The sequence below is a fragment of the Coregonus clupeaformis genome, chromosome 35 (genome assembly GCF_020615455.1).
Source record: "Coregonus clupeaformis isolate EN_2021a chromosome 35, ASM2061545v1, whole genome shotgun sequence".
Lineage (NCBI taxonomy): Eukaryota > Metazoa > Chordata > Actinopteri > Salmoniformes > Salmonidae > Coregonus > Coregonus clupeaformis.
Window position 1 is genome coordinate 37,235,425 of NC_059226.1, and position 20,892 is coordinate 37,256,316.

General features: G+C 46.9%; 1 protein-coding gene across 1 annotated transcript in view; it reads right to left on the reverse strand.

The window, feature by feature from the left end:
• The window catches only part of LOC121551686 (serine/threonine-protein kinase SMG1-like), a 105,150-nt gene that overhangs the window by 14,310 nt on the left and 69,948 nt on the right, over window positions 1–20,892 (reverse strand). The window contains 11 exon segments of the mRNA XM_045211068.1: window positions 9,301–9,511; window positions 9,671–9,710; window positions 9,713–9,780; window positions 11,778–11,910; window positions 11,913–11,973; window positions 12,094–12,389; window positions 13,695–13,884; window positions 16,975–17,137; window positions 17,378–17,604; window positions 20,066–20,300; window positions 20,496–20,768. Of these exon segments, the coding sequence (XP_045067003.1) occupies window positions 9,301–9,511; window positions 9,671–9,710; window positions 9,713–9,780; window positions 11,778–11,910; window positions 11,913–11,973; window positions 12,094–12,389; window positions 13,695–13,884; window positions 16,975–17,137; window positions 17,378–17,604; window positions 20,066–20,300; window positions 20,496–20,768 (1,897 nt within the window).

Genomic DNA, 20,892 nt, shown 5'->3' on the forward strand with positions numbered 1-20,892 from the left:
GCACAAGGTGCACCTGTGTAATGATCATGCTGTTTAATCAGCTTCTTGATATGCCACACCTGTCAGGTGGATGGAATATTTTGGCAAAGGATAAACGTTTACTAACAGGGATGTAAACTAATTTGTGCACAAAATATGAGAAATAAGCTTTTGTGTGTATGGAAAATGTCTGAGATCTTTTACTTCAGCTCATGAAACATGGGACCATCACTTTACATGTTGCATTGATATTTTTGTTCAGTGTATATTGTTTCTCAAGAGGAATCTAAGTTTACTTGACAGAACACAAGGCTATATACGGACTAAATTGAAAGAGTCGACTAGTTTTTCTGACTAGATTACTAATCTACCGCCTTCCCTCAAAGTCCCACCCACAGTGGTTTGATTGACAGGTCTGAAACTCTACCAACTCTGTGACTCAAACATCCTGCCCCATCCCCTGACAATCCCAGGCACAGTAAATGATTGACAGGCCAAACTGTTAAAGGGATAGTTCAACCAAATTACAAAAAGGCACATTGGTTTCCCTTACCCTAAGTGTCCACAGCAGCATAGCCAATAAAATACATCATTTGATGATCATTGTGGCAATTCATATCTTGCAGTAAAACTGTAAATATGACTTTCATCTCAAGACAGGTTTAATGTTAAAAAGGTTATTACTTAGAAGATAGTCCTGATCATATAGGTGTAATACCTTGCTAAAACCAAGTATAGAGTTTATTTGTTATAATTCATTGGTATTAGATTTAAAAGGTGATCGAATAGCTCCTGATTTGTAATGTCATTAATGCATTTCTTTTGAAGCAATGTTTAAAAAAAATGTACAAGTAAATAGGTTGGTTTATTTTTAAGTTTAAATTTCCCACGTATCTTGTTAAAGTTTTGACCAATGAGGTAACTTGTTAAGTTGTGGCCAATGGGAGAGTGGACTGGTTGCTGGGAAGGAAAGAGAGGGAAAAGTTGAGAGGAGAAAGAGGAGAGACGTTAGTGGCGTTGGGGAAGAAAAAAACGACCCAAGGAACGATAAAGATAAAACAAAACTATACCTACAGAGTTTGTTTTAAAGGGAAATCCTGATTTTATTTCTATAAGAAAGTGTTTATTAGTTCGTTAAGAAAGACCTAGTAGAGACTGAAGCTGCCGTCACATTGTGGAGACACTCGACATTCTAGAGGTTAGCCTAGCATCGTGCAAGACTTGGAGAGAATTGCTTGTAACGACCAACGAGTTCGGGTTTCCAACGGATGTCTGTTGCTGCTACGGATTACTGGCTGCATTGATAGCTGTGTTCGCTGTGGATCTTGTGAGGACACCTGCACGGAACTACTATTTTTTCGCTGAGGCATTATCTACAAGTAGTGAGTAACTACAAATGTGTGGTGGACTTCAGGACTTTATGTATGTCGTCATTTTTTTATGAGCTCCAACGCGCACCCAGGGTTTAAGCAAGCTTGCAAATAATTTGGACATGGGTTGTGGGAAAATCATTGGGGTTTATAATTTGTATTTCTTTTGATGTGATATATTGAACATTTGATTAATATAGATATTGAACCTTATGTCTGTTGTATTGGTGGAGTCATTTACTGTTTCAGTTTCATTTAATGCATGGGAAAGCATATCCTTATACCAATAACCAAGTCTATAATCATTCTATCTGAAGTTAATACCCTATTTGTCATTCACCCTAGCAAGTTTACAATAGGGATTCTTATTGGAGATGTCCTTCTCACCTAATATCCCATGCTGTTCAGATATTCTAAATAAGGTAATATCTTGAGAGTCAAATTCGAGCCTGGTGAGAGGGTTACATTTTTGGGGGCTCGTCCGGGATCTTGGTTATTGTTGATGGGATATTTTTGACTCCCCATTTGACAATTTTGAATTGAAATTTTGGATTTTCTTCTGACATTGCTGTATAGGCATAAACCTACAACATGCATGTTGAAGAGATTGTTACCTGGTGTAGAGAGAGAACAGCTAGCTACTAATCGTGCAGTTGTCCTTAGCAGTGTTACAGATGATGTGTCTGATGAGGTTCTGCTGGAAACGCTGACTTATGTTAAGGCTTTTGGTAAAATTAGACTGCATGGTCGTTGTTCCTATTCAGCTGGTAAAAAGCAGTATGTTTTGGTAGAGATATCAAACAACCTTAACGAAATAGCTGTGCCAAGTGTTGTTGGGATACCTGGAGAGTTGGGTCCCTGGCCTGTACATGTAGTTTCACAAGTCACATCTCCAGTTGAGAGAGAGGGTGAAGATTTCCAGGCAAAGCTATTATCCTTTCTGAGATATGAAGGGAAGACTGTGGCTGATGTTAAAGGCCTGGTAAGTCCCTCTGGTGCTGACCTCAACGCTGAACTGGTTACTGCCATAAGTTCACTGGTAGAAAAAATGCAACAATGTGCCATCTGAGACTCAGAGTTACCGTAAGCTACGTATGTTCTCAGGTGTGAAGCCCACTCCTAGTGGAGAGGAAGAGTATGACGCATGGGCTGAGCAAACCACCCATTTTCTAGAGGAATGGCAGTGCACCGACAATGTGAAAAAACAGAGAATAATAGAAAGTCTTAAAGGGCCTGCTGCTGACATTGTGAGGTTCTTTAGGACCGGAAACCCCCATGCTACAGCGATCGAATACATGAAGGCTCTAGAAACCGCATTCGGTACCACCGAAAGTGCACCTGATCTCATGGTAAGGTTCAGAAACACATTCCAGAGTGAAGGAGAGAAGCTTTCAGCTTACCTGTTGAGACTTGACAAATTGCTGCACACTGTATATCGAAAAGGAGGCATTGAGCTGTCAGAGATGAATCGCACACGCATTGGCCAAGTAGTGAGAGGTGCATCCTCACATGACATGGTTGCGCTCGTATTCGCATGACCTATAAGCTGCGTGATCCACCAACCTTTACTGAGCTGCTGCAGGAAGTAAGGGAGGAGGAGGACATGATTCAAGACAGGAACACAACGAAGAGTGTTGTGAAGTCATCAGCTGTTGCTCCTGTTGCTACAGTTTGTGAAGAAGCTAATACTGAGATAGAAGTGCTGAGAAAAGAGCTAAAAGGTTTGAAAATTGAAATGACACGTCTCATGTCTGCTAACGTCACAGCAGCTCACTCTGACACACAAAGGTCAGATGTTGCATTTAAAAGCAAAAAGAAAAGGGGTAAATCCATCACAAGAACAGACACAGGCCGACAGAAACCCTGGAGTGTTCTGTTATAGATGTGGAGAAGATGGCCATTTCAAGAGAAACTGTGAAGGTGAAGAGAACTTGAGGAAAGTCAACACACGCCTGATCAAACAAAAACGGTCTATGGGAAACTACAGAGGGACCCAGTAAAGGAGCGGCCTGACGTCCCGGTGAAGACACGTTCCACAAAGTGCCACAAGTATGAAGACATGAAAGACATGCTACCTACAGGTTTAGTTGGCCCAAGTTCTGTCGTTTCTGTACAGATTGAAGGTGTTTATACTAAAGCTTTACTAGATAGTGGTTCTCAGATTACTCTACTTTACAGATCCTTTTATGACAAGTACCTGACGCATTTGCCATTGATTCCTATAGGAAACTTAGAGATATGGGGCCTTAGCTCTGAGCAGTATCCATATGATGGCTATTTGTCGCTCAAGCTTGAGTTCTCGGGATCGGTTGTGGGCGTAGCAGAGACCATTGAAGCACTTGTGTTGGTATGTCCAGATCCGGCCATGAAAGGTGACGTGTCTATTCTGGTCGGCACAAATACGTCTGTAGTGAAGAGACTTATGACTGCTTGCAGAGAAAAGGAAGGTGAAGGTTTCCCTTAGCACACTACAAGTTCATCCTGCTATCAAGGAGGCATATGAGAGGATGAGAGAAAGCTCAACTGATGATGATGAGAAGAAAGGAACGGTCTGGTTTGCACAGACAAAACCTGTCACCCTGCCACCTGGTGGGCAGGCGAGAGTTACTGGAATTCCAAAGTTTCCTGGGATACCTTCTACTCAAACCCTTCTGGTAGAGAGGCCTGAAGAACCCCGGTTCCCTGAAGAACTACTAGTGAGGCCTGAAATCCAGACGGTTTGCAGTTGTGTCGTCTAGAAGAATCACCCTTACTGTCAGGAATGTCTCGACAAAGGAGATCACTCTGAAACGAGGTATGCCTATTGCTCATCTGTTTCCTGTAGATATTGCTCCTGGGTTTCCATTGAAACGAGAGCAGGATTCATCTGAGAAGTTGACGTCTTCTTCATTCAACTTTGGAGATTCTCCAGTGCCTGAGGGATGGAAGAAGAGGTTATGTGAAAAGATGATGGAACGGAAAGAAGTGTTCTCAACACATGAGTTTGATGTGGGTTGTTCAAAGAGTACTCATCACACCATCAGAGTTACTGAAGACAAACCGTTTAGGGAGAGATCTCGCCGCTTGGCTCCAGCTGATGTTGAAGATGTAAGGAAGCATCTAAATAACTTGAAAAGTTCTGGGATCATATCTGAGTCGAGAAGCCCCTATGCATCTCCTATTGTGGTGGTGAGGAAAAAGAATGGCACCATACGCATGTGTGTTGATTACAGGACCCTCAACAAGCGCACTGTTCCCGACCAGTACACAGTCCCACGTGTGGAGGATGCTCTGACATGTTTGAGTGGGAGCAAATGGTTCAGTGTGTTAGATCTCCGAAGCGGATACTATCAAATCCCAATGGGTGACACAGATAAAGAGAAGACTGCATTTATCTGTCCAGTTGGATTTTACCAATTTGAGAGGATGCCACAGGGTGTGTCCGGAGCACCTGCAACATTTCAACGTGTCATGGAACAGACAGTTGGAGACATGAATCTACTCGAAGTTCTTGTTTACCTTGACGACTTAATCGTGTTTGGAAGGACGCTGGAAGAACACGAGCAGAGGTTGCTCAAGGTGTTGGACCGCTTGAAAAGTGAAGGCCTAAAACTGTCCCTTGACAAGTGTCAGTTTTGCCGCACATCTGTCAACTATGTTGGACATATCATATCCCAGAATGGAGTGGCCACAGACCCATCAAAAATTGAAGCTGTCACCACGTGGCCAAGGCCTGAAACTGTGACTGCTCTGCGTTCTTTCCTAGGATTCTGTGGATATTACAGGAGATTTGTGAAAGACTACTCTAAAGTGAGTTACCCCCTGAATCAGCTCTTATGTGGATATCTTCCCGCAGGCAAGAAAGGGAGAAAGCCCAAGGAAGAGGTGAAAGCCTACTTCAACAACTCAGAACCATTTGGATCAAGGTGGAATGAGAAGTGTGAATTGGCATTCGAGACATTGAAGGAAAGCCTCACAAAAGCTCCTGTGTTAGCTTTTGCTGATCCTCAGTTACCATACGTTCTACATGTAGATGCTAGCCGCGAAGGGTTAGGTGGAGTACTGTACCAAGACCAAGGTGAGGGTCTGCGTCCTGTGGCATTTGTGAGTCGAAGCCTGACCGCTTCTGAACGCAACTACCCAGCTCACAAGTTAGAGTTTCTTGCGTTGAAGTGGGCCGTGGTTGATAAACTACATGATTACCTGTATGGGGTCAAGTTCGAGGTTAGAACAGACAACAACCCATTGACATATGTCCTCACGTCCGCAAAACTGGATGCCACTGGTCATCGTTGGCTGGCTGCGTTGTCTACCTATGACTTTAGTCTCAAGTACAGGCCAGGCAGGCAGAACATAGATGCCGATGCTTTATCTCGCCGCCCTCATCAGCAATATGCAGTGGAACAAGATTGGAGAGACATTCCTGCATCCGGTGTTAGAGCCATGTGCCAGATGTCTAATGTTGTTAGAATAACTCCTGGATCATCTCATAGTAGAGTGATTGATCAGTTGGGAGCCTCTATGCATGCTGTGCCTCAAGCATACTGTAACCTGAGCATGCTGAAGTCTAACATGCCCAGATTGAGCACTATGGAACTTTCTGCATCGCAACAAGAAGATCCTTGCTTAGGAGAGATGTGGGTTGCTCTTAATAAACATGATATCACCAGGGTGACCAAGACAAAACATCCACTCATCTCTTTGCTCCTGAGAGAGTGGGAGAAGCTAAAGATGGAAGATGGAGTTATGTACAGGATCACACATCCGCCAAACAAGACTCGTCGTGCTCAGTTACTTCTTCCAGAGAAGTTCAGAACTATGGTTCTCACGTCGCTGCATGATGACTCAGGTCATTTAGGATTTGACAAGACATATGGACTTGTCAGAGACCGGTTCTACTGGCCACGCATGAAGATGGAAGTAGAAGAGTACTGTAAGTCCTGTGCTCGCTGTGTACAGAGGAAAACACTTCCAAAGATAGTTGCGCCGCTTGGTCATATGCAAAGTGATGGACCTATGGACCTTGTGTGTATGGATTTCCTGTCCATTGAGCCAGACTCCAGTAACACAGCGAATGTTCTTGTCATTACGGATCATTACACAAGATACGCTCAAGCTTTTCCTACGAAGGATCAGAAAGCATCCACGGTCGCCAAGGTATTGTGGGAGAGGTACTTCATCCATTATGGTCTGCCCAAGAGGATGCATAGTGATCAAGGTAGAGATTTTGAAAGTCGACTCATCCATGAGCTACTGAATATGCTTGGAGTGGAGAAGTCAAGGACAACACCATATCATCCTCAGGGAGATCCGCAACCCGAGAGATTCAACCGAACCTTGTTGAACATGCTTGGAACTCTTGATCCTACACGAAAGAACAAATGGAGTCAGTATGTTGGGCATCTAGTGCACTCGTATAACTGTAGTCGGAATGAAGCGACTGGCTATTCGCCATATTTTTTGATGTTTGGACGTGAAGCTAGATTGCCTGTTGATATTTGTTTTGGAGTCTCGAGTGATAGCTCTTCAGAGAGAACTTATCTCAAGTATGTATCTGATATGAAGAAACAGTTACAAGCTACTTACAAACTTGCTGAGAGCACTGCTGGAAAGCAAAACCAAGAAAACAAACAGCGATATGATAAGAAGATCCGCTACACGCAACTTATGCCTGGAGACAGAGTCCTCATACGGAATCTAGGACTGCAAGGAAAACATAAGCTGGCAGATCGCTGGGCCTCTACGCCATATGTGGTGGAAAGTCAGATGTCAAACTTACCTGTGTTTCGTTTGAAGCCTGAAATTGGAGATGGACCCATTAAGATTCTTCATCGAAACCACCTGCTACCACTGGGGCAGAAAGTGCGCATAGAACCTGTGGTTAACATAGAACCAACACCTGGTAGAAGGACCCTGCAAAGAAGGAGGAAGAGAAAGGGAAATGAAAAGTTGCCTGGAAACTGTACTCCTCAGAATGATGAGAAAGTTGAAGAGGTTGAGAATCCAGAAGATGAGAAGGATTTTGACTCAGAAGATGAAGACATCGGAGTATGGTATGAAGTGCCAAATACAAACTGTATAAGCCGAGAAGTGGAAGAGATGTCGGAACCATTTAGCTTGGACTTAGACATAGTTTGGAATCAAATGACAGGGGAACCTGAAAGAGCAGACCAAGTTCTGGAAGTAAAAGAGTCCAGTCAAGAAGCTGAGGTCGCAACTGGAGTTGAAGTAGATGATAATGAGGCATCTAACTCAGTTGAAGAGATTACAGAAGAGGAACGAGAAGTTCAGGGAGAAGTGGAAACTTCGGAGGAAATGGAAGGACCAGGGATAAGAAGATCTCAGAGAGTAAAGAAAGCACCTGGTTTACTTACCTATGATAAACCCGGAGTTCCAAGTATAGCCCCAGTTGTCAGATATTGTTCCACATTGTACAAGTGGATTGGATAAGGGGAAACACAAATGTATCTCATTTTCAATTATCTAACAAGTTTTGTCTCAGCTGTAGGTTGTAGTTAAGAGTTGACACATTTACTTGTCATTACATCTCACTTATGTTTACAAGTCATGAGGACATGCCTATTTTGGTGGGGGAGAGTGTAATACCTTGCTAAAACCAAGTATAGAGTTTATTTGTTATAATTCATTGGTATTAGATTTAAAAGGTGATCGAATAGCTCCTGATTTGTAATGTCATTAATGCATTTCTTTTGAAGCAATGTTTTAAAAAAATGTACAAGTAAATAGGTTGGTTTATTTTTAAGTTTAAATTTCCCACGTATCTTGTTAAAGTTTTGACCAATGAGGTAACTTGTTAAGTTGTGGCCAATGGGAGAGTGGACTGGTTGCTGGGAAGAAAGAGAGGGAAAAGTTGAGAGGAGAAAGAGGAGAGACGTTAGTGGCGTTGGGGAAGAAAAAAACGACCCAAGGAACGATAAAGATAAAACAAAACTATACCTACAGAGTTTGTTTTAAAGGGAAATCCTGATTTTATTTCTATAAGAAAGTGTTTATTAGTTCGTTAAGAAAGACCTAGTAGAGACTGAAGCTGCCGTCACATTGTGGAGACACTGACATTCTAGAGGTTAGCCTAGCATCGTGCAAGACTTGGAGAGAATTGCTTGTGACGACCAACGAGTTCGGGTTTCCAACGGATGTCTGTTGCTGCTACGGATTACTGGCTGCATTGATAGCTGTGTTCGCTGTGGATCTTGTGAGGACACCTGCACGGAACTACTATTTTTTCGCTGAGGCATTATCTACAAGTAGTGAGTAACTACAAATGTGTGGTGGACTTCAGGACTTTATGTATGTCGTCATTTTTTTATGAGCTCCAACGCGCACCCAGGGTTTAAGCAAGCTTGCAAATAATTTGGACATGGGTTGTGGGAAAATCATTGGGGTTTATAATTTGTATTTCTTTTGATGTGATATATTGAACATTTGATTAATATAGATATTGAACCTTATGTCTGTTGTATTGGTGGAGTCATTTACTGTTTCAGTTTCATTTAATGCATGGGAAAGCATATCCTTATACCAATAACCAAGTCTATAATCATTCTATCTGAAGTTAATACCCTATTTGTCATTCACCCTAGCAAGTTTACAATAGGGATTCTTATTGGAGATGTCCTTCTCACCTAATATCCCATGCTGTTCAGATATTCTAAATAAGGTAATATCTTGAGAGTCAAATTCGAGCCTGGTGAGAGGGTTACATAGGCCTAGACGATATCCGAAACAACTAAACACACTGAATTCATCCATTTTCAGTAATCCAGGCATTAGAATGTACAAGAAGCCAACAAAATAGAGCTAGGTAAGCAAAAAAAAATCCTGCCCATAATTCCCTTGTTGGCTATTTAATCTATTTGGTGGGCTACTCCATGTACTTCCAGAAAACCCTGACTATACAGAGAACAGGGTGCCATTGGGGACGTAAACGCAGCACGGTGTGGGGGTGGTGTACCTGGCTGGTGCGCTGGCTCTCCCGGGCCACTAGGGCACGGCGCTCTGCGATGGTCTGATCAAAGTCCTGGAGAACCGGGGCCAGGGCAGGGTTGGCCCCGCCGGCCCACTTCAGACGCTGCTCTATACTGCCCTCTAGTGATGCCAGCTTCTCCTGCAGGCGGGGAGAGGAGAGATTCATTAAAGAAACAGCTACACATTCATTAAAAGGACTAGACAGAGAAAGAGAGCATTTTATTTACTGGAGTAGTTAAGAGTAATGGTCTAGTTAGCTATCAAGGTTAACAGATTGGTGATGAGTAATCAAACCACCATGACTGTGTACTGACCTGTAGAGCAGCAATGGCCGCCTGCGTCCTGGCTGAGTTTGCTAAAGCTTCTTCTTCATACTACTGAGGATGATGGCGCGAGTGGAGGGCTCACACTCATTGGCTGGGTCCTAGGACCTATCACGTCCTCATGCTGCCACTGGAATACAGAGGTAGGACAGGGTTAAAGGGATAAATCCACCCCAAACCACTAACCGTGTTAAACAGTGTTAAATAACACAAATGTGTGAAAATATTTTTTGTTAACGAATATTTAATTTTTGTCGTTATAACAAGGTTGGTAGCAACAAGTGAAAATGGTTATGGAAATCTGTCAGAAGCTTAAGTCAACTACGAAACCCACAATGCAATGCTCTCTCTGGGCTGGCTAGCTAGCAAACACAGCTCCACACAATGATAATACCAGAGTCAATATCAGCATGTGAAGTAGCTAGCTAGCTGTAAAAACAAATGTGCAACTCTGCTACCCAGAGTGAGTGCAGAGTATGTTGCCATGGCAGCAAGGGCCTTTTCTCACAGACACACAAATAAATAGCTACTTCATCATGAGGATATAAACAGAGGAATGTGTTCTAGACCAGTATGCCCATTCTATCTATAGGCTGATATAGCAATCTGGTGTGAAGGAAGGTAATGGTTTTAAAAGCGTTATGAAATGTGATAGTGTTATCCCCATCTCCAGTGACCATGTACACTACACGACCAAAACATCTCATTCCAAAATCACGGGCATTCATATGGAGTTGGTCCCCCCCTTTGCTGCTATAACAGCCTCCACTCTTCTGGGAAGGCTTTCCACTAGATGATGAAACATTGCTGCGGGGACTTGCTTTCATTCAGCCACAAGAGCATTAGTGAGGTCAGGCACTGATGTTGGGCGATTAGGCCTGGCTCGCAGTCGGCGTTCCAATTCATCCCAAAGGTGTTCGATGGGGTTGAGGTCAGAGCTCTGTGCAGGCCAGTCAAGTTCTTCCACACTGATCTCGACAAACAATTTCTGTATGGACCTCGCTTTGTGCACAGGGGCATTGTCATGCTGAAACAGGAAAGGGCCTTCCCCAAACTGTTGCTACAAAGCTGGAAGAACAGAATCGTCTAGAATGTCATTGTATGCTGTAGTGTTAAGATTTCCCTTCACTGGAATTAAAGGGGCCTAGCCCGAATCATGAAAAACAGCCCCAGACCATTATTCCTCCTCCACCAAACTTTACAGTTGGCACTATGCATTGGGGCAGGTAGCATTCCCCTGGCATCCGCCAAACCCAGATTCGTCCGTCGGATTTCCAGATGGTGAAGCGTGATTCATCACCCCAGAGAACACGTTTCCACTGCTCCAGAGTCCAATGGCGGCAGCTTCCAACCACTCCAGCCCGACACTTGGCATTGCGCACGGTGTTCTTTAGCTTGTGTCTCCATGTACTCCATGTACTCTCGGCCATGGAAACCCATTTCATGAAGCTCCCGACCAACAGTTATTGTGCTGACGTTGCTTCCAGAGGCAGTTTGGAACTTCGGCAGTGAGTGTTGCAACCGAGGACAGACGATTTTTAGACACTCGGCGGTCCCGTCTCTGTGAGCTTGTGTGGCCTACCACTTTGTGGCTGAGCCGTTGTTGCTCCTAGACGTTTCCACTTCACAATAACAGCACTTATAGTTGACCGGGGCAGCTCTAGAAGGGCAGAAATTAGATGAACTGACTTGTTGGAAAGGTGGCATACTATGACGGTGCCACGTTGAAAATCACTGAGCTCTTCAGTACGGGCCATTCTACTGCCAATGTTTGTCTATGGAGATTGCATGGCTGTGTGCTCGGTTTATACACCTGTCAGCAACGGGTTGAAGGGGTGTCCACATACTTTTGTATATATAGTGTAGCTATGACACGTTCCTACACAATTTCCTGATTTCTCAGACGGAACACTTAGAAGTTAAATAATGGGAAAATCTGTTATTTTACCCACTGATAGAACATAGGCTTTTACCAAATTGACAGGAGTTTCATGATTTTTATTTCTGGGAGTGGATTATCCCCACATACAACGCTGCTGGGTCCTAGGACCTATCAGTCCTCATGCTGCCACTGGAATAGACAGGAGATAGGACAGGTTAACACACACACACACTTCCTCTCACCCTGGAACATGGTGATGTGTAGCTGGGTAAGCGTTGCAGGGAGACCTTGGCAGCGTCGAGGCTGGCCTCCAAGCGTCTGAGTAGGTCCAGTTTCTTCCAGGCCGTGTCGTTAGGATGACGCCAGCATGCACCTCTGTTCAGTAGCAGTGAGACAGACGCCCTGCACCCAGACCCTGCACCACCGTCTGCTTACACAACTCATCTAACGACACCTGGACAATTAACAATTTCACATTTTAGTTTAAAAATCAGGACAGAACAAAAATGTATGAAGACAATATAACATTTGATCAATCAAGTATATAGGTAACAGCACACAGCCTCCTTCCTACCTTGCCGTCGGCTCCAAAGTCCTTGGCCTCCACCTGTGCCGTAAGGTCCAGACCCAGGGCAGACAGGGTGCTGCAGAGAGCCAGACCCAGGGTCTGGGTGGGAAGACCCATCAGCATCTGACGGACAAACTCTGCTGTGAACGCCTTGATGGGCCGGGTCATCTGCTCTTCGCTCACTACCACCGCCGCGCCCGACGACCCCCGGAACTTCCCCTGTAGACCTACACCCGCCGGAACCCCTAACGCTACAGGGCCGTTGGAGGGAGGTGGGTCCTCAGCCGCTGGGGGGCACGTACCTGGGGAGGGAGGGGGGGAGAAGGAGAGGGTCAAACTCACTGTATACAATGTTTGAGATACCATTTCATAGGGCAGCGAATTGTCAGGGACCTCACGATACGATATTATCATAATAATAATAATAAGCCATTTAGCAGACGCTTTTATCCAAAGCGACTTAGTCATGCGTGCATACATTTTTGTGATACGATATGTGTTGCGATTTTCACTATTCTATATGGATTGCTATCCGATAGTGATTTTATTGCGATTCGATGTTCCAGACATACTGCTCAGTCCATGTCTGCTGCAGAGGGACTAGAGAGAGCCATGAGAAAACAGGTTTTGATCAGTCATGGGACATAGAAGTGCTGAAAACCAATAGGCTCTATTTAAAAAGATGGAGAACAAGCTATGAAGGAAACATAATGGAGTTCTGGTGCAGGTACAGCCAACTACAGCAAAACATAATATTGCGATAGTCAAAACTGTAGCATATATTGTCAAATTATATCCTGATATGTAACTGTATGGATTTCACCCCCCCCCCACCATCATCACTACCGTTTCACTAGTTGAAAAAACAGAGCGGATGATACCTAAGTGCACCCTTCATTTGACACAAAGTAGCGCTCCAGATACCAACTTTACAGCATTGACCTCTACTGCTATTCTATATCTGTGTGACAGCACAACTTTCATAGCACAGAGAGAGAGAGAGAGAGAGAGAGAGAGAGAGACACAGAGAGAGAGAGAGAGACACAGAGAGAGAGAGAGAGACACAGAGAGAGAGAGAGAGAGACACAGAGAGAGAGAGACACAGAGAGAGAGAGACACAGAGAGAGAGAGAGAGAGAGAGACACAGAGAGAGAGAGAGAGAGAGAGAGACACAGAGAGAGAGAGAGAGAGAGAGAGAGAGAGAGAAGACACAGAGAGAGAGAGAATGTTTGGTAATGTTTCACATTTGTTTATTATCTATTTAACTTGCTTTGGCAATGTAAACATACGTTCCCATGCCAATAAAGCCCTTAAATTGAAATTGAACTCAGAGAGAGAGAGAGAGAGAGAGAGAGATAAAGTAATCCTTCTACCCCCCAAAAAAAATTGTAAAGTGGTTATCCCACTGGCTATAGGGGTGAATGCATCAATTTGTGAGTCTCTCTGGACAAGAGCGTCTGCTAAATGACGTAAATGTGCCCTTGAGCAAGGCACTTAACCCTAATTGCTCCTGTAAGTCGCTCTGGATAAGAGCGTCTGCTAAATGACTAAAATGTAAATGTAAATGTATAGACACACAGAGACTAGAAACCCATCAGTGTTCTCACCAGAGAGTGTCTGAGCGAAGGATCCACAGAGCCTGAAGAACTCCCTGATGGTCTGGAGCCTCTTGAGGAAGAAGATCTCTTCCAGAACATGTCTGTGAGGACCGCTGTGGAAGAAATGCACCTGGGCAGCCCGCGCCTCACGCATCACATCTACCTTCCGCCACGCCGGTGGCACCTCCATAGAAATCATCTAGAGAGAGAGGGGAGAGAGAGAGGGGAGGAGTTAGAGAGGAGGAGAGAGAAGAGAGGGGAGGAGAGAGAAGAGAGGGGGAGGAGAGAGAAGAGGGGAGGGAGAGAGAGTAGGAGGAGGGGAGGAGAGAGAGAGGAGAGAGAGAGGGAGGGGAGAGAGGGAGGAGAGGGAGAGAGGGGAGAGAGGGGAGGGAGGGAGGAGAGGGGGAGAGAGGGGGAGAGGGGGAGAGAGGGAGGGGAGAGGGGGAGAGAGGGGGGAGAGGGGAGGAGAGGGGAGAGGGGAAGGAGGGGGGAGAGAGGGAGGAGAGGGAGGGGAGAGAGGGGAGGAGAGGAGGGGAGAGGGAGGGAGAGAGGGGAAGGAGGAGAGGGAGGGAGAGAGGGGAGGAGAGGGAGGGGAGAGAGGGGAGAGAGGAGAGAGAGGAGAGAGGAGAGAGAGGGGAGGAGAGAGAGGGGAGAGTAAATAACAGATAATAGAAGTGGAAGACAGGGGAGTGAAAAGAGAGGAAAGACGAGAGATGGTGACATGGTCAGATGACGCAGATGCTAAGCTACAGGACTGTTTTGCTAGCACAGACTGGAACATGTTCCGGGATTCTTCAGACAGCATTGAGGAGTACCACATCAGTCACTGGCTTCATCAATAAGTGCATCGATGATGTCGTCCCCACAGTGACCGTACGCGTACATACCCCAACCAGAAACCATGGATTACAGGAAACATCCGCACTGAGCTAAAGGGTAGAGCTGCCGCCTTCAAGGAACGGGACTCTAACCCGGACGCTATAAGAAATCCCGCTATGACCTCCGACGAACCATCAAACAGGCAAAGAGTCAATACAGGTCTAAGATTGAATCATACTACACTGGCTCTGACGCTCATCGGATGTGGCAGGGCTTGAAAACTATTACAGACTACAAAGGGAAGCACAGCCGCGAGCTGCCCAGTGACACAAGCCTACCAGACGGAGCTAAACCACTTCTATGCTCGCTTCGAGGCAAGCAACACTGAAGCATGCATGAGAGCACCAGCTGTTCCCGGACGACTATGTGATCACGCTCTCCGTAGCCGATGTGAGTAAGACTTTTAAGCAGGTCAACATTCACAAGGCCGCAGGGCCAGACGGATTACCAGGACGTGTACTCCGAGCATGTGCTGACCAACTGGCAAGTGTCTTCACTGACATTTTCAACATGTCCCCTGACTGAGTCTGTAATACCAACATGTTTCAAGCAGACCACCATAGTCCCCGTGCCCAAGAACTCTAAGATAACCTGCCTAAATGACTACCGACCCGTAGCTCTGACGCCTGTAGCCATGAAGTGCTTTGAAAGACTGGTCATGGCTCACATCAACAGCATAATCCCAGAAACCCTAGACCCACTCCAATTTGCATACCGCCCCAACAGATCCACAGATGATGCAATCTCTATCGCACCCACACTGCCCTTTCCCACCTGGACAAGAGGAACACCTACGTGAGAATGCTATTCATTGACTACAGCTCAGCATTCAACACCATAGTGCCCTCTAAGCTCATCACTAAGCTAAGGATCCTGGGACTAAACACCTCCCTCTGCAACTGGATCCTGGACTTCCTGACGGGCCGCCCCCAGGTGGTAAGGGTAGGTAACAACACATCTGCCACACTGATCCTCAACACGGGGCCCTCAGGGGTGCGTGCTCAGTCCCCTCCTGTACTCTCTGTTCACCCATGACTGCATGGACAGGCACGACTCCAACACCATCATTAAGTTTGCCCGACGACACAACAGTGGTAGGCCTGATCACCGACAACGATGAGACAGCCTATGAGGAGGAGGTCAGAGATCTGGCCGTGTGGTGCCAGGACAACAACCTCTCCCTCAACGTGACCAAGACAAAGGAGATGATTGTGGACTACAGGAAAAAAAAGAGGACTGAGCACGCCCCATTCTCATCGACGGGGCTGTAGTGGAACAGGTTGAGAGCTTCAAGTTCCTTGGTGTCCACATCACCAACGAACTATCATGGTCCAAACACACCAAGACAGTCGTGAAGAGGGCACGACAAAGCCTATTCCCCTCAGGAGACTAAAAAGATGTGGCATGGGTCCTCAGATCCTCTAAAAATTCGACAGCTGCACCATCGAGCATCCTGACTGGTTGCATCACCGCCTGGTATGGCAACTGCTTGGCCTCTGACTCGCAAGGCACTACAGAGGGTAGTGCGTACGGCCCAGTACATCACAGGGGCAAAGCTCCCTGCCATCCAGGACCTCTATACCGGGCGGTGTCAGAGGAAGGCCCTCAAAATTGTCAAAGACTCCAGCCACCCTAGTCATAGACTGTTCTCTCTGCTACCGCACGGCAAGCGGTGCCGAGTGCCAAGTCTAGGTCCAAAAGACTTCTCAACAGCTTCTACCCCCAAGCCATAAGACTCCTGAACAGCTAATCATGGCTACCCGGACTATTTGCACTGCCCCCCCCCCCCCCCCATCCTTTTTACGCTGCTGCTACTCTGTTAAGTAAGTATTTATGCATAGTCACTTTTAACTCTACCCACATGTACATATTACCTCAACTACCTCAACTAGCCGGTGCCCCCGCACATTGACTCTGCAACGGTACCCCCCTGTATATATAGCCTCCCTACTGTCACTTTATTTTACTGTATATATAGCCTCCCTACTGTCACTTTATTTTACTTCTGCTCTTTTTTTCTCAACACTTTTTTTGTTGTTGTTTTATTCTTACTTTTTTGTTTAAAATAAATGCACTGTTGGTTAAGGGCTGTAAGTAAGCATTTCACTGTAATGTCTGCACCTGTTGTATTCGGCGCATGTGACCAATAAAATTTGATTTGATTTGATTTGAGATAAGTGACATATAGACATGACAAACACATGGAATGTGGAGTGAAGAGGAATAACAAGATGGGACCAGAGACACAAAGATGAGTTTAAGATGAAAGAGATTGAGCGTAAGAGTAAGAGCAAGAACGAGGGTGAGACAGAGGAAAGAGATTGAGGAAGAGAGAGGGTGAGACAGAGGAAAGAAATTGAGGAAGAGAGAGGGTGAGACAGAGGAAAGAGATTGAGGAAGTGCGTGTTACCTTCTCTGTGAGCTGCCCGAAGGCGGTCTCGAGCTGAGCAAACATGCCATCGAAGGCCACCAGCAGCATCTGACCGGCAGACATCTTAGGAGAGTCCTGTCCTGCTGAGTCCACACTGCCCCCTGGAGGCTGCATCAGCTGAGAGTACTGGGCCCGCAACATCCTACAATAACATAACCAGTTACCACTAACCCTACTACCTGTGTTCCTGTCCTAACCTGGTGATGTGGAGACAGTGTGTTCCCCTGTCCTAACCTGGTGATGTGGAGACAGTGTGTTCACCTGTCCTAACCTGGTGATGTGGAGACAGTGTGTTCCCCTGTCCTAACCTGGTGATGTGGAGACAGTGTGTTCCCCTGTCCTAACCTGGTGATGTGGAGACAGTGTGTTCCCCTGTCCTAACCTGGTGATGTGGAGACAGTGTGTGTCTGCCTCGTGCTCCAGGCCCATGGCGGCGCTGCGGAGGTGTGTGTGCAGGGCGTCGGCCAGCCCCTGCAGGGAGACCCCGTCTGCACACTGCTCCACTAAGAGGTCCAGCTCAGACAGCATGGTCTCTAGGGTCGCCTCTCCCTTCAACATGCAGCGCAGAGCCTCCGGGAAGATGATCTGACGGAAGTTAGTGTTCAACTCCTGGAGGGAGGGAGGAGAGAGAGAGATCAGCCATAAAGACAAATGGACAAGTAAAGGTGGGCAACGACATTCTGATACATTAGTGGTGGTGTGGGGAGAGAGAGAGAGATCAGCCATGTTCTACAGGTTGTCCTCTAACCAGTGATGTAACAATATCTCCAGTTTCCATGTGGTTTCTGAGTTGTGGTGTATCAACAGTACATATCCCCTCTAAATCGATGAGTGATTTATTGCCACTTGTCAAAAGTGCGTGTGCAGTTTATAAGGTGCTCGTTTAAAATAATCCAGGTAATATGATTACCATTGGTCCTGTATGTAGAGATAGTACATTTCATTTATGTTTAGGTTTTCAACATATCACAAACTGGTTCTGCACTTTAAAACAGTGTTTTGACATTGGGCTATTTATCAATATGTCTTGTCAACAGGAAGCAGTGACAGCATCATTTAACTTAAGTTTCAGGACTATAAAATGGAACTTTCAACATTAATTTCCAATGGTATTGTACTTAAATCAGGTAAAAACTGCTGAATGAGTCCAAAGACGTGCTGTGATTGATTTATTTTGATGATATAGCAGAAATCACCAAAATGGGCCTGTCCTGCCTACCTTTAGCAATCAGGGCTTTCAATTCGTTTTTAAAGACACAGGCCAGGAAACGTCAAACTTTGTTTCCCATTCACTTTTCCTATTGTAAACGAGGAGCTAGGATGCATACAACGTAACATGGAGAGAGAAAGAAATGCAGCTTTACCATCGGAGTGGACCCTTTCCACGCATAGTAAAATGTTGGTACTTTTGGTGACTCTTACCCACATTTCCTACTCTATGAATATGACCATAGGGCATGATTTATGGCCTTTATGGGGGGGGATTCTTAATGCATTGCCAGCAGTAAGATTTGAGTTTGATTTCCAAAAAGACAAGGACTGTAGCTTTCAAATGATGTGTCACTTTCTATTTTCTGAAAATTTTTGGGGAGGGGAACCCCCAAACCCGGTATGGGTCCAAAACAACCACTCAGAGTTAACCAGGTTAAATTATGTTTACTAAATAAATGGAGCGAAAATTTGAGCGGTCGTTTTTTTCTCTCCTGTGAACGCTGAGAGATTTTTTGCGGAGAGGGGGAAAGGACGTTGAGGGGGATTTCTGACCGCTCAACTCCGCAGACACACACACCTCTCTATCCCCCACCACAAACCTCTCTATCCCCCACCACCCACCTCTCTATCCCCCACCACCCACCTCTCTATCCCCCACCACCCACCTCTCTATCCCCCACCACCCACCTCTCTATCCCCCACCACACACCTCTCTATCCCCCACCACACACCTCTCTATCCCCCACCACACACCTCTCTATCCCCCACCACACACCTCTCTATCCCCCACCACACACCTCTCTATCCCCCCACCACACACCTCTCTATCCCCCCCACCACACACCTCTCTATCCCCCCACCACACACCTCTCTATCCCCCCACCACACACACACACCTCTCTATCCCCCACACACACACACACTCTCTATCCCCCCACACACACACACTCTCTATCCCCCCCCACCACACACACCTCTCTATCCCCCCACCACACACACCTCTCTATCCCCCACCACACACCTCTCTATCCCCCACCACACACACCTCTCTATCCCCCCACCACACACACACCTCTCTATCCCCCCACACACACCTCTATCCCCCACACACACCTCTATCCCCCACCCACACACCTCTATCCCCCACCACACACACCTCTCTATCCCCCACCACCCACCTCTCTATCCCCCACCACACACCTCTCTATCCCCCACCACACACCTCTCTATCCCCCCACCACACACCTCTCTATCCCCCCACCACCCACCTCTCTATCCCCCACCACACACCTCTCTATCCCCCCACCACCCACCTCTCTATCCCCACCACACACCTCTCTATCCCCCCACCACACACCCTCTCTATCCCCCACCACACACCTCTCTATCCCCCACCACACACCTCTCTATCCCCCACCACACACCTCTCTATCCCCCACCACACACACCTCTATCCCCCCACCACCCACCTCTCTATCCCCCACCACACACCTCTCTATCCCCCCACCACACACACCTCTATCCCCCCACCACCCACCTCTCTATCCCCCCACCACCCACCTCTCTATCCCCCACCACCCACCTCTCTATCCCCCACCACACACCTCTCTATCCCCCACCACACACCTCTCTATCCCCCACCACACACCTCTCTATCCCCCACCACACACACACCTCTATCCCCCACCACCCACCTCTCTATCCCCCACCACACACCTCTCTATCCCCCCACCACCACACACCTCTATCCCCCCACCACACACCTCTCTATCCCCCACCACACACCTCTCTATCCCCCACCACACACACACCTCTATCCCCCACTACACACAGGCTTCCACCCCCCTTCCACCCGTACCTGTAGACAGGTGTAGACGGCATTGGCCAGGTAGACGGTCTGGGCGGTCTCCTGCGGCGAGGGCAGGTCCAGATCGTGTGGGAAGAGCTGACACTGCCCCAGCAGCTGAACCAATGAGGTGATGTTACCGCTCATAGAACACAGCTCCTCCAGGAACCAGGCCCCGTCACGAGACGTCAACTCTACCAGCTGCCCCCCCGCCGCTGCCGCCGCTCCTTCCATCACCAGGTTACGCCTGGACCAGAGAGAGAACGTTAGGTTTAGAGAGGGGGGGGACCAGACACACATACACCCCTCTATCCACCCCACCACACACTCTCACCCTGTCACAAGACGTCAGGAATACTAGTTGCTCCCTTCAACCATCAGGTTACTCTCGTTATACACACATATACAGGTCTATCCCCAGCACACAGACAGACAGACAGACCTGGTGAGGGCGCAGAGGGCTGATGAGATGATAGTGGCCAGGCTGAGAGAGCCCTGCTCTGGATTCTCCAGGAGGAACACATTGATGCAACGCTCTATCTCCTGAAGCTGTTCTTCACACGCATGTACCGTGGCGCCCTCGGCCTTGACGCGCTCCGCCTGGCGCAGAACACGCGTGTTGGTCTCTGACGCCTGGTGCTGCAAGGCCAGCTCAACACTGGACAGGAACTGGCACGATGCAAGGGGGGGCTGGGGGGCAAACTGGACCTCATACCTGGAGGGAGGAGAGTTTAGAGAGGAAGGTGGAGCACAGATTCATCAAATAATAATACAATATTAGAATAAAGAGAGATGCGGACAGAAATACCAAGAAAAGGAGCCAGCTAACCCCAGGGGAA